At 38.4% G+C, this 12,594-nt stretch overlaps 1 protein-coding gene across 1 annotated transcript in view; it reads right to left on the reverse strand.

Moving 5' to 3' along the window:
- The window catches only part of COL22A1 (collagen type XXII alpha 1 chain), a 208,921-nt gene that overhangs the window by 108,198 nt on the left and 88,129 nt on the right, over positions 1-12,594 (reverse strand). The window contains exons 19-22 of the mRNA XM_070748335.1: positions 11,180-11,209; positions 9,532-9,585; positions 6,976-7,029; positions 4,427-4,480 (exon numbers count right to left, since the gene is read on the reverse strand). Of these exons, the coding sequence (XP_070604436.1) occupies positions 4,427-4,480; positions 6,976-7,029; positions 9,532-9,585; positions 11,180-11,209 (192 nt within the window). The remainder of the gene's footprint in view (positions 1-4,426; positions 4,481-6,975; positions 7,030-9,531; positions 9,586-11,179; positions 11,210-12,594) is intronic.

The raw sequence follows: 12,594 nt of genomic DNA on the forward strand, positions 1-12,594 counted from the left end.
AGTGTAAATATTAAAAATTAGTTTCCAATGCTTTATTCAATGTAAGCCCCAGTTATTTTTTTCTGTCATTGAATGGCACTTGAGTGACATCTGCCTTTTCAGAGAAATTATAAGGAGCACCGATTTTAAAAAAAATCCGGATTTGGGTCCGGAATGCCGAACACCGCAAAATTCGGTACGGACCTGAATTGTGCCGGTTCGGTTCGCCCAACGCTACTCATATACGCACAGGGTGGAGTGCACGGGAAGCAAAGGGCCACTCGACTTACCTCCTACCAGTGCGCCCTTGAGGTCGTTGCGGGTGTGCATGCACATGTGCATCACCACGAGATTTGGTTTCTGCGCATGCGCAGCAGGCGAAATCTCACATGAGGAAGCACGCAAGAGATTTTTGCAATTTTTACCAATATGTTTGCTTCCACACATGCGCAGAAGCAAAAAAATGGTAAAAATCACTGAAATCTTGTTCACGTGAGCATCCTCATGTGCGATTTTCCTTGCTATGCATGTGCAGAAGCCAAATCTCACACGGGGGCACATCATGGGGCATGCAGCTCCACACGTATCCCGGAATTTCCTACCTGGACAGAGCACCTGAGCACACCGGCTATTACCCAACACTGTGCATGGGGGTGCCACACGCATATTGCGTTATAGGTACTGTCATACATGTGCATGCAATGTCACATGTGCACCCGCTTTCGGCACACAAGAAAAAGGTTAGCTATCACTGCTTTAGGGTCTCTTTCAGCTTGAACCTGTTTGAGCATGGGGTTGGACTAGAAGATCTCTGAGGTCCTTTCCAACTGTGTTATTCTTTTAGGAAATATATTTGAACTCCGGGACCGCCTTCTGCCGCATGAATCCCAGCGACGGTTGGGTCCCACAGAGTGGGCCTTCTCTGGGTCCCGTCAACTAAACAATGTCATCTGGGGGGACCCAGGGGAAGAGCCTTCTCTGTGGTGGCTCCAACCCTCTGGAACCAGCTCCCTCCAGAGATTAGGATTGCCCCCACCCTCCCTGCCTTTCGGAAACTCCTTAAAACCCACCTCTGCCATCAGGCATGGGGGAATTGAAACATCTCCCCCTTGCCCATCTAGTTTCTGTGCATGATTCGACTGTGTGCTTGTTTTTTATATACTGGGGTTTCTTTTGGATCGTGTAACCTGAAACTGTAATTTAGATTGCTAAATATTAGATTTGTTACTATGTATTGTTTTTTACCATTGTTGTGAGCCGCCCCGAGTCTATGGTGAGGGGCGGCATATAAATCCAATAAATCTAATCTAATCTAATCTAATCTAGTTCCAGTCTCCTTTTAAAAAAATGCTATTTGATGCTTTCCCCCTCCTGCTGCTGCTCTATCACAAGCAACTCAATTTACCAGAAGTTTTATAGTAATAAAAAAAAGCCTAGTCAGCCTAAAAGAGAAACTGAGTTAGGAAAAGGTCAATCTACTCTTAATGTGGGGAAAGGTCAAGCTTTTATAAGCTCTGTTCTACGTTGTTTGGGTTCATGTCCCATTTCAAACTGTAATGAGAAAATGTCAAGGTGGATGTTTCATCAGCTTCTCATTCTTGTTCTTGTTTCAGTAACTAACATGGAATAAAAATATAATACAAAACAAAAGTCCAAAGAGAAAGAATGTCCAGGCTTTTCATGCATAGTGATCACAAAAGAAGTCATGATTTAAAATAAAATAAAATAAAATAAAGTGAATAATATTATTATTGTTATTGTTATTGTTGTTGTTATTATTATTATTATTATTATTATTATTATTATTATTATTATTATTAATTAGATTTGTATGCCGCCCCTCTCCATAGACTCGGGGCGGTTCACAACAGTGACAAAAAACAATATATATTGACAAATCTAATAATTCAAAATATAAAATAGCAATTGTACATTTAAAAAAAATATCTTTAAAACAAGGAACCCCAATATAAAAAACATACATACAGTCATATCATGCACTAAAACTACATAGGCAGGGGGAGATGTCTCAGTTGTTGTTGTTGTTGTTGTTGTTGTTGTTGTTATTATTATTATTATTATTATTATTATTATTATTATTATTATTATTATTTAGATTTCTATGCCGCCCCTCTCCGAAGGCTGCTTATAACTCAGTTGAGTAGTTCATACTACACAATGTATTGTAGGTTTTGAACCTTTCCCAAGAAAATTCAGATGGTAAATTCTCAAAGCCTGGAATTTGTGCTTTGATATTCTTTAAAGCATCACTTACACAAGAGGCCCTTTGCCCTCTGTGTGTAGATCATTTACATCTCAAAGTGTGTCAAAATGTTTAAATTTATTGGCTGGATTGTGCAGTGAGCCAGACCACACAGTTGAGATTGATTGATTGATTGGAGAATTCTGGCTCCTCCGTGAGGCAATCTGTGCTGTGATTGGTTGCTGTGGGTGTGGAGGGGGAGTTTCCCTTTATTCCCGCCTTTTTCTTCTGTGTCATGGTGGGCTCTGGCGGTTTACCTCATGATGCACCTGTTTGCCTGACTATCTAGTTTTCTGTATATATCTACGAAAACATATATATATATATATATATATATATATATGTGTGTGTGTGTGTGTGTGTGTGTGTGTGTGTGTGTGTTTTCGTAGATTTTTTGAGTGTTTATGCGACGTTTCGGTGAAATCACATTCACCATCATCAGGCTGAAGTTTTAAGCTTCGTGCTGCACGAAGCTTAAAACTTCAGCCTGATGATGGTGAATGTGATTTCACCGAAACGTCGCGCAGACACTCAAAATATTACACGGGGCAAAACCCGAACTCAGAACAATCTACATATATGTGTGTGTGTGTGTGTGTGTGTGTGTGTGTTTTCGTAGATTTTCACGGGTACAGGTATGACGGTCTTGGTATATTCTGGTTTCTTCCCGTGTAGGATTTGGAAATTTTTGGCGACGTTTCGACGAGGTCTCACTCGTCATCTTCAGGCTGGTGTTTCTGTCCTTGTTCTCAGGCGAACACTTGTTACCCCACTGACTCACCAGGAAGTTTCTACACAGCAGGCAATTGCTGAGCCATCAAACCACACCCAGCCACCAGTATTTATAGAAGGAATGCAGCTCAGGTCTCGCAGTGTTCGCCTGAGAACAAGGACAGAAACACCAGCCTGAAGATGACGAGTGAGACCTCGTCGAAACGTCACCAGAAATTTCCAAATCCTACACGGGAAGAATCCAGAATATACCAAGACTGTCATATATATATATAAACATGTGACATATATATATATATATATATATATATATATATATATATATATATATATATATAGTTCAAGTCCCAGTGAAGGTATGGCTAGCTGATGAGGTCAAAATAAGGCCGAAATATATCTATCCTAGTCTCCCTTAATTTTCAAATTCAGCAAAAAAACCATGTGACACATACAGATAGAGTTGTTGGCTATCAATAAAATTAACTGCCTTGGAAATGGCCCTAGATTGGGCTGAGAGGCAAAAATAGGAGCTGTGATGTTCCTTCAATACACCAGGGTGATTCGACACAAAAATATATGTAACCCTTCCCTGGTGCAGAGCTTAATTTTCTGCCTTACAAGGCAAAGGTTGCAGGTTCAAGTCCCAGTGAGGGTATGGCTAGGTGATGAGGCCAAAATAAGGCCAAAATAGATCTATCCTAGTCTCCCTTAATTTTCAAATTCATATTGATTGATTGATTGGATTGATTGGATTGATTGGATTGATTGGATTGATTGGATTGATTGGATTGATTGGATTGATTGGATTGATTGGATTGATTGGATTGATTGGATTGATTGGATTGATTGGATTGATTGGATTGATTGGATTGATTGGATTGATTGGATTGATTGGATTGATTGGATTGATTGGATTTATTTATTTATTTGATTTATTTATTTGATTTATTTATTTGATTTATTTATTTGATTTATTTATTTATTTGATTTATATGCCACCCCTCTCTGAGGACTTGGGGTGGCTTACAATATATAAAAAAACCCAATGAAAACATCTTAAATCCAATTAACTTTAAAATTAACTAATCTAAAACCCAAGCTTATTAGAAATCAATCACTCCCATTCATATTTATTTTTATAAAACTACAAGTATATGTCAGCATATATATGACTTCATTTGGACACCGCCTATAACAATTCCCTGACAAAGCATAAGCAAAGTGGCTTAGGGAATTTTGCCTGCAGTCAAGAATCAGATGCATTTTGTAAATGTAATCACGGAGGGCTTTGCAAATAAACCAAGTTCTGTAAATAAAACAGCCACAAAAGCTAACATTCAAATTTCCACATTACAAAAGAGTTTCTTGGTTTACACAACACAAACGTGATAAGCTTGATTTTTCAGCACCTTGGACAGGGATCAGACTCCTATCCCTTTCAGTCTTACTTACAGGAGGTCCAGGTAATCCATCAACTCCGGCAAGACCTGCTTCTCCTTTCTTGCCCTAGGAGAAAGAATTGGAAGTTATGAAAAAGAAACAAGTTGAACTAATTTATTTATTTGCTGGAAGCAAAAATGGCAGGCGTGCAATGTCGCCCTTCTCCACAGATCATTCGACCAACTCGATATGAGTCATAAACTAAAACTAGATTTTAAGTAAGATGATTCCTTAAATTTTCAAGGAGTCTTTTTTAATTTTATAGTATCAATTTTAAACATACAATGGTACCTCTACTTACGAACTTAATTCGTTCAGTGACCAGGTTCTTAAGTAGAAAAGTTTGTAAGAAGAAGCATTCCCATTAGGAATCAATGTAAAAGCAAATAATGTGTGTGATTAGGGAAACCACAGGGAGGGTGGAGGCCGTTTCCTCCCAGAAGATTCCTAGAGAGGCCCTGCAGAGGCTTCTCCCTGCCTTTTCTGGCCCTGTTTCCTCCCAGGAGATTCCTAGAGAGGCCCCATGGAAGCTTCTCCCTGCCTTTTCTGGCCCTGTTTCCTCCCAGGAGATTCCTAGAGAGGCCCCATGGAAGCTTCTCCCCGCCTTTTCTGGCCCTGTTACCTCCCAGGAGATTCCTAGAGAGGCCCCATGGAAGCTTCTCCCCGCCTTTTCTGGCCCTGTTACCTCCCAGGAGATTCCTAGAGAGGCCCCATGGAGGTTTCTCCCTGGCTTTTCCAGTTACAGTTTCAGAGGCTTGGGTTTGTAAGTGGAAAATGGTTCTTGAGAAGAGGCAAAAAAATCTTGAACACCCAGTTCTTATATAGAAAAATTTGTAAGTCGAGGTGTTTATAGGTAGAGGTACCACTGTAATTATACTCCTTGATTTTGATACTTTAGGATTAGATTGCTGAAACATACTTCACAGGGAGCTTTCCTACAAATGTATCCAGGTATTTCAACTGGGCCAAAATTCTGCAGCCATATTGGACTAGAACAGTGTTTCCCAACCTTGGCAACTTGAAGATATCTGGACTTCAACTCCCAGAATTCCCCAGCCAGCATTTGCTGGCTGGGGAATTCTGAGAGTTAAAGTCCAAGTATCTTCAAGTTGCCATGTTTGGGAATCACTGGACTAGAAGATCTTCAAGTTCCCCTCAGGCTCTTATTATTCTGTTTACTAGAAAAAGCCAATGAAAATTCATAAAGACTCTGGAAAGGGATTCTCTACTTCTGACCAGAAGGGTTGTTGGTGCTATGTTGCAACCTAAGTAGAATGTAATTATCAGCTAGTATGTGATTAAAATTTTGGCATAACAATAGCTTTGGAATACCACCATCTGTGTGGTTTCCACTCTGTGCTGAAGGCATTTTTGTCTGTGTGCAAAATACAATGCAAATGAACAACGTGAGTAAACGAGAAAAAAAATTATATTGCTTTCTGGAAGAGAATATGTTCCTTTCATTGCAAGCGGGGCTGTTAAACAGGTTTTCTTTGGTTTTACGGAAAATGAGGGAGCTAAGTAAAATAAACCTGTAATTCAATATAGATTTATAGCACACAAGGGAAATTTTAATCTCATTTCTATATGAGAATGTATTATCTCAGAGTCCATTACATTATTTTTTATGGGTTACCTGGTACAATTTTCATTACTACAGCAAAATGGAATCATGCCAGGGGGGAAAAAATGAATTCTCATCCTGCAGCCCAGAAATTAGCTTAAAAAAATGACATAGGAAAGGGAATAAAAGGAAAGAAGATGGTTCGAAATTAAATTCAATCAAACAAGTATCCTAACGGAGAAAACTTTAGTTGAACCAGATACTTAATTCCAAGATAATTCAAAGCATTTGGGAATGAGCTTTCAAAGCCAACCAACCCATAATTATCTGGTTTGAACTGCCAGCCGTTTTGGTTATATCAGTGCCGTGCCCTGGGTCATCACATAATCTATAGTATATTCCACCTCTGTGTATTGCAAACACACACACACTTATCAGCATGGTAGGAAATAGTGCTTTCGTTTTATCATTGCGTCCCTAATGATGTTCACATAATGATTTGCTGGGTAGAGATCTTTTATTATCCACCCTCCTCTTTCTGTATTGATCATGAAAGAGCCCAGAGCCAGCCCTGAGGCAGAACATGAATGCAAGAACACATTCGCAGAATTGGCAACAATCATTTGGGAATTTCCTGCTACATCTCAGGAACAAAGAAGCTATTATAAAACATGGATGGCATTAGGCAAGAGAGAAGTGGAAAATGAACCCATTTGTACTGGAAACCTGGCAGTCTAAAGCAGGACCTACTTTGCAAAGTTGTTCCATAAAATTTAAATTGTTGCACAATGTCAGCAACCAATGGTTTTTAATGCCTATGTCAGTGATGGTGAACCTATGGCATGGGTGCCACAGGTGGCACACAGAGCCATATCTCAAACCAAGAAAAGGAGGGGTAGACTGGTAGCATTTTTATCTTCTGAAATAAAGCAGAGAATTATATAAGGAAAGAGAGGTTTTTAGATGGAAGTATCTAAGAATAAGAATGATTGCTCACCCGTAGACCTTGTAGGCCTGGAGGTCCTATCTTGCCTTCTGCTCCCTGTGATCCCTGAAAACAAGACATTATTTGTTTTTCCTTTACATTGCATACAAGGACATTGATATTAAATGGTTTCTACTTTGGGGGGATGTCATAGAAAAAAACCCTATCCCCTATAATTTGAAGCAAAGCATTGGAGACCTAAAACACCCTCCCCTCAAATGTTTTTATTAGTGTTGAGCGAACTGAACCCATACAATTCGGATCCGTACCGAATTTTGTGGTGTTCGGCATACTGGACCCGAACCCCATTTTTTAAAAAAATTGGTGCTTTGGTTCAGTGTTTGTGCCGAACACCGCGAAAGCCACCGCCCGGCTGTCATCTGCTGAGAAGAGGAGGAGGAGCTGGCACCATGGAATCCAGGAAGTGATCACCTTGGCATCCTTAGCAACCTGCTGGTATACGTGATGTCAAAGCTCCGCCCCCAGAATCTCTTTGTGGGAGGGATTCCCCAGCTCCTTCAAAGGGAGGTCTTTTCATGTAAAAATAAATATTGTTATTTTTATGAAAAAGGACGCCGCAGCGGTGCTGCAAGCAAAGGACGGTCTTTTCACATAAAAGTAAACATTTTTATTTTTACGTGAAAGGACCGCCCTTTGCTTGCAGCGGCGTCCTTTTTCGTAAAAATAACAATGTTTATTTTTACATGAAAGGACGCCGTAGCGGTGCTGCAAACAAAGGGCGGTCCTTTCATGTAAAAATAACAATGTTTGGTTTTACATGAAAGGATCTCCCTTTGCTTGCAGCGCCACTGCGACATCCTTTTTCATAAAAATAAAAATAAATAAAAATTAAAAATCCATAAAAATAAAAAACGATGGGATTCTGGGGGCAGAGCTTTGACATCACGTAGCGTTCGGAGTTCGAGTTCAGGTTCGGTTCGGGTTCGGCTGAATTTTACACAAAGTTCATCCAAACTTGCTGAACCCGAACACCGTTGGGTTCGCCCATCACTACTTGTTATTGTTGTTAGTTGTGAAGTTGTGTCCGACCCATCGTAACCCAATAGAAATGATCCTCCAAGCCTTCCTGTTCTCTATCAATCCCCAGAGTCTATTTAAGCTCAGGCTGACTGCTCACACTGACTCCATTCATCCATCTTATTCTCTGCCGTCTCCTTCTTCTTTTCCTCTCAATCTTTTCCAGCATTAGGCTCTTCTCCAGTGAGTCCTTCCTTCTCATTTGGTGGCCAAAATATTTGAGTTTCATATTCAGGATCTGGCCTTCTAAAGAGTAGTCAGGGTTGATTCCTGCAGCCCATTCGATCGCCTTACAGCCCAAGGGACTTGCAGGAGATTTCTCCAGCACCATAGTTCAAATGGCTCAAATCTTTGGTGCACAGCCTTCCTCATGGTCCAACTTTCACAGCCATACATTACAACTGGGAAAACCATATCCTTGACTATACACACTTCTGTTGGCAGGGTGATATCTCTGCTTTTTAGCATGCTGTCTAGATTTGTCACAGCATTCCTCTCCAGGAGCAAGTGTCTTTTAATTTCTTGGCTGTAATCCCCATCTGTGGTGGCCTTGGATCCCAGGAAAATAAAATGTGTCACTACCTGAATTTCTTCCCCATCTATTTGCCAGGAATTGAGAGGGCCAGATGCCACGATCTTAGTTTTCTTAATGTTGAGTTTCAAGCCAACTTTTGCACTCTCCTTCTTCACCCACATCAAGAGGCTCTTTAGTTCCTTTTCACTTTCTGCCATTAGAGTGGTATCATCTGTATATCTGAGGTTGTTGATCTTTCTCCCAGCAATCTTAATTTATAATATTTAAATAGTGATAGCCAGAGCCTATTGAGAGGCTGGGCAAGGCTACAATGGAGGTTTCACAGGGTGGAAAAAAAGTCTCTGAAATTGAGGATTCACAGGCTGGAAAAATGCTTTTGAAATGGAGATTCACAAAGTGAAAAAAGCCTTGGAAATGAAGCTTTCCCAGTCTGGAAAAATGCTTTTGAAATGGAGATTTCACAAAGTGAAAAAAGCCTTGGAAATTGAGCTTTCACAGTCTGGAAAAATGCTTTTGAAATGGAGATTTCACAAAGTGAAAAAAGCCTTGGAAATTGAGCTTTCACAGTCTGGAAAAATGCTTTTGAAATGGAGATTTCACAAAGTGAAAAAAGCCTTGGAAATGGAGCTTTCACAGTCTGGAAAAATGCTTTTGAAATGGAGATTTCACAAAGTGGAAAAAGCCTTGGAAATGGAGCTTTCACAGTCTGGAAAAATGCTTTTGAAATGGAGATTTCACAAAGTGGATAAAGCTTTGGAAATGGAGCTTTCACAGTCTGGAAAAGCAAGGCACAGAAGTCACAACCAAGGAACCTGTTGCTAAAGTTCACTCTGGGAACAGCTGATTGAGGGTATTCAGGGAGGCTGTTCCTCTCCCCAATCAGCTTTTTTCTCAAAATGTAAGGTGAGTCTTATACTCCGGCACGTTTTAAAATCCAAAAAATATGACAGGTCATTCAGATTACAAATAATTCATTCAGAAATAAAATTACTTACTGGGCTACCCACAGTTCCTGGAGGTCCCATAGGTCCCCGTGGGCCAGGAGATCCCTATGAACAAATTTCAAAGTTAAAATAGGAACTATGGAGTTTTGCTTTGCATTCTATTACTATTACTACTAATTTTTCTCATCATTCCTATCACCCATTTTCTCCCACTTATAACTGTATGACTATAACATGTTGTTTGTATCCTTACGTTTTTTATTAATATTGTTTCCTCATTGCTTATTTGACCCCTATGACAACCATTAAGTGTTTTACCTCTTGTTCTTGACAAATGTATATTTTCTTTTATGTACACTGAGAGCATATGCACCAAAGGCAAATTCCTTGTGTGTCCAATTACACTTGGCCAATAAAGAATTCTATTCTATTCTGTTCTGTTCCTGTTCTTTTCTGTTCTATTCAAACTCTCTTGATGGGATGAGTCCTGGGGTCTGAGATTTATTATATTCACTTTTCATCACTCTCTAAGAAGGTTTTTTTTTTACACCTGAAGTCTATCACAACAAAAATAACATTAAAGGTAAATATAGCATAGAGTTATCTGAGATAACTGGCCTTTTTGTATCAGGTTTTTTAAAAATATATTGACCAAATGGTCACAAGAACGAATCATCAAAATATTTGTTTCAGGTACTTGGTTAGTCTTTTTGCATATGTTCCTTTTTGCCTCTAATAAGAGTTATTTGTTTTCTGTTTGTTTTAGTTTGTTTGTATTTTTATGCAGCCCACTCCAAAAAGGACCCAGGGCAGCTATCAATAGTCATAAATACGAGAACAATAAAAAAATACAACAATTATAAGCAGCAATGGAATAAAATATATACTATCCTAAAAACTATGCATACATACAGTCATTCCTAATTTCTTCTTCTTCTTCTTTGAAAAAAATCATTTATTAAGTTTCACATTTAAAAAAAATAGGGATAAGAAGGGAAGGGTCAAAAGAAGTAGGGATTCGAACCACTGAACTGCCTACCTTTCTGATCAAAAAGTTCAGCATCTTGACCACTGAGCCACCATGTCCCTATGGTTATATAATCTTGTATTTGACACACACATGTTTTGATACCACCTGCAAATGCTGTTGGTTTTTTATATATATAAAAAACCTGGTAGAACACTTTTTAAAAGCTGGGTTCTTTTTCCACTATATATATATATGTATATATTTGTTTTCGTAGATTTTCACGGGTATATGTATGTAGATTGTTCTGAGTTCGGGTTTTTCTCCGTGTAATATTTTGAGTGTCTATGCGACGTTTCGGTGAAATCACATTCACATACAAATGGCAGTTGCAAACAAACTATATCTACAGCAGCACGAAGCTTACAACTTCAGCCTGATGATGGTGAATGTGATTTCACCGAAACATCGCATAGACACTCAAAATATTACACGGGGCAAAACCCGAACTCAGAACAATCTACATATGTATATATGTATATATATGTATATATAAATAATATAAAAGAACCCAGCTTTTAAAAAGTGTTCTGCCAGTTTTTCCTGCCTTAAAAATTAAGGAAAAGATATATCATTTCTGAACACAGAGAGAACAAATTTAGGTAACCTTGAGAATATTCTACCTGTATGTGTGTCACCTGTACTAATCCTAAATAATGTAGGAACACTTACTTGCTCCCCTTTCAAGCCTTCAATCTGTATCTGAAACAAAAAAGATTATCTATTAAAAAGAGAAGAGAAAAAATAGTCTGATTTTACTTTAAAAAAATGGCAATGACTATGACTAATTGCTACATGAAATGATTCCTTCAGCCTTTGGCACTTTATACTTACTGAAATAACAATATCAATAATGAGGTTTTAAAATAATTTTTAGGACAACTTCAGAAAAACGGCTGAAAACGGCTAACACGAAGAGTGAATGCATGGTAACAGCAGTCAAATTAGTTCAAAATGTTATCCAACATATATTTTCAAAAGTGATACATGTCATATGTACAATCTAATCATCATTGTTACCATTAATGATATATTAGGCTGTTTGATATGCATGTGTACAACAATTAATTTTCCTGTTTGCAACTTATTTCGGGATTGTAAACTTAATCATAATCATGATTAATGATACTTAATAATAAGGATCACGTGTCAGGTATTGAATTTCATTTCCCCACATTAGATCCATCTCATCCTAGACACTCTTTTTTTAAACTAAAGTATTCCCTCGATTTCCGTGGGGGATGCGTTCCGAGACCTCCAGCGAAAGTCGCATTTCCGCGAAGTAGAGATGCGGAAGTAAATACACCATTTTTGGCTATGGACAGTATCACAAGCCTTCCCTTAACACTTTAAACCCCTAAATTACCATTTCCCATTCCCTTAACAATCATTTACTCACCATTATTACTGGTACTCACCATTGAATAAGACACTTAGTGATCCTGATATTTATAAACATAATTATTTATTAACAATAATTATTTTTTTGTTATTTATTTGTAAAAAATATTAGTTTGGCGATGACATATGACGTCATTGGGGGGGAAAAACCGTGGTATAGGGAAAAAAACCACAAAGTATTTTTTAATTGATATTTTTTGAAAAACCGTGGTATAGGCTATTCGCGAAGTTTGAACCCGCGAAAATCGAGGGAACACTGCATTTCCATCTGACAGATGGTACAGAGTAATAAAAACAAGGACAAGTAGGCTAAAAACAACTTCTATCCCAGGGCAGTAACTATATTGACTTCTACAATGTAGTGCAATATTAATGCAATATCCAGTTTTCAATTCAATTGTATAGAATGTGAAGGGAGTGTGTTTGTGTTTTATTTTTATAGTTATAATGTACACTGAAGGTGGCATTTAATTTCAATGTACAAGGTGCATTGACAATAAAGAAAACTAAAACGCTAAAAAGCTAAAAAACAAAATCACTAAAACATTAAAAAACTAAAAATAAAAACTAAAAATACTCTAAATTATTAGCTCAAGCTTTACTCAAGATTTCTTCCTCTTGCTCCCCAAATTGCAAAGCACGAAGGCCAGTTGGACACATTCCATTTTTTTAGCATTAATCCATGG

This window comes from Erythrolamprus reginae, chromosome 3 (genome assembly GCF_031021105.1).
Source record: "Erythrolamprus reginae isolate rEryReg1 chromosome 3, rEryReg1.hap1, whole genome shotgun sequence".
In the NCBI taxonomy this organism is placed as follows: Eukaryota; Metazoa; Chordata; class Lepidosauria; order Squamata; family Dipsadidae; genus Erythrolamprus; species Erythrolamprus reginae.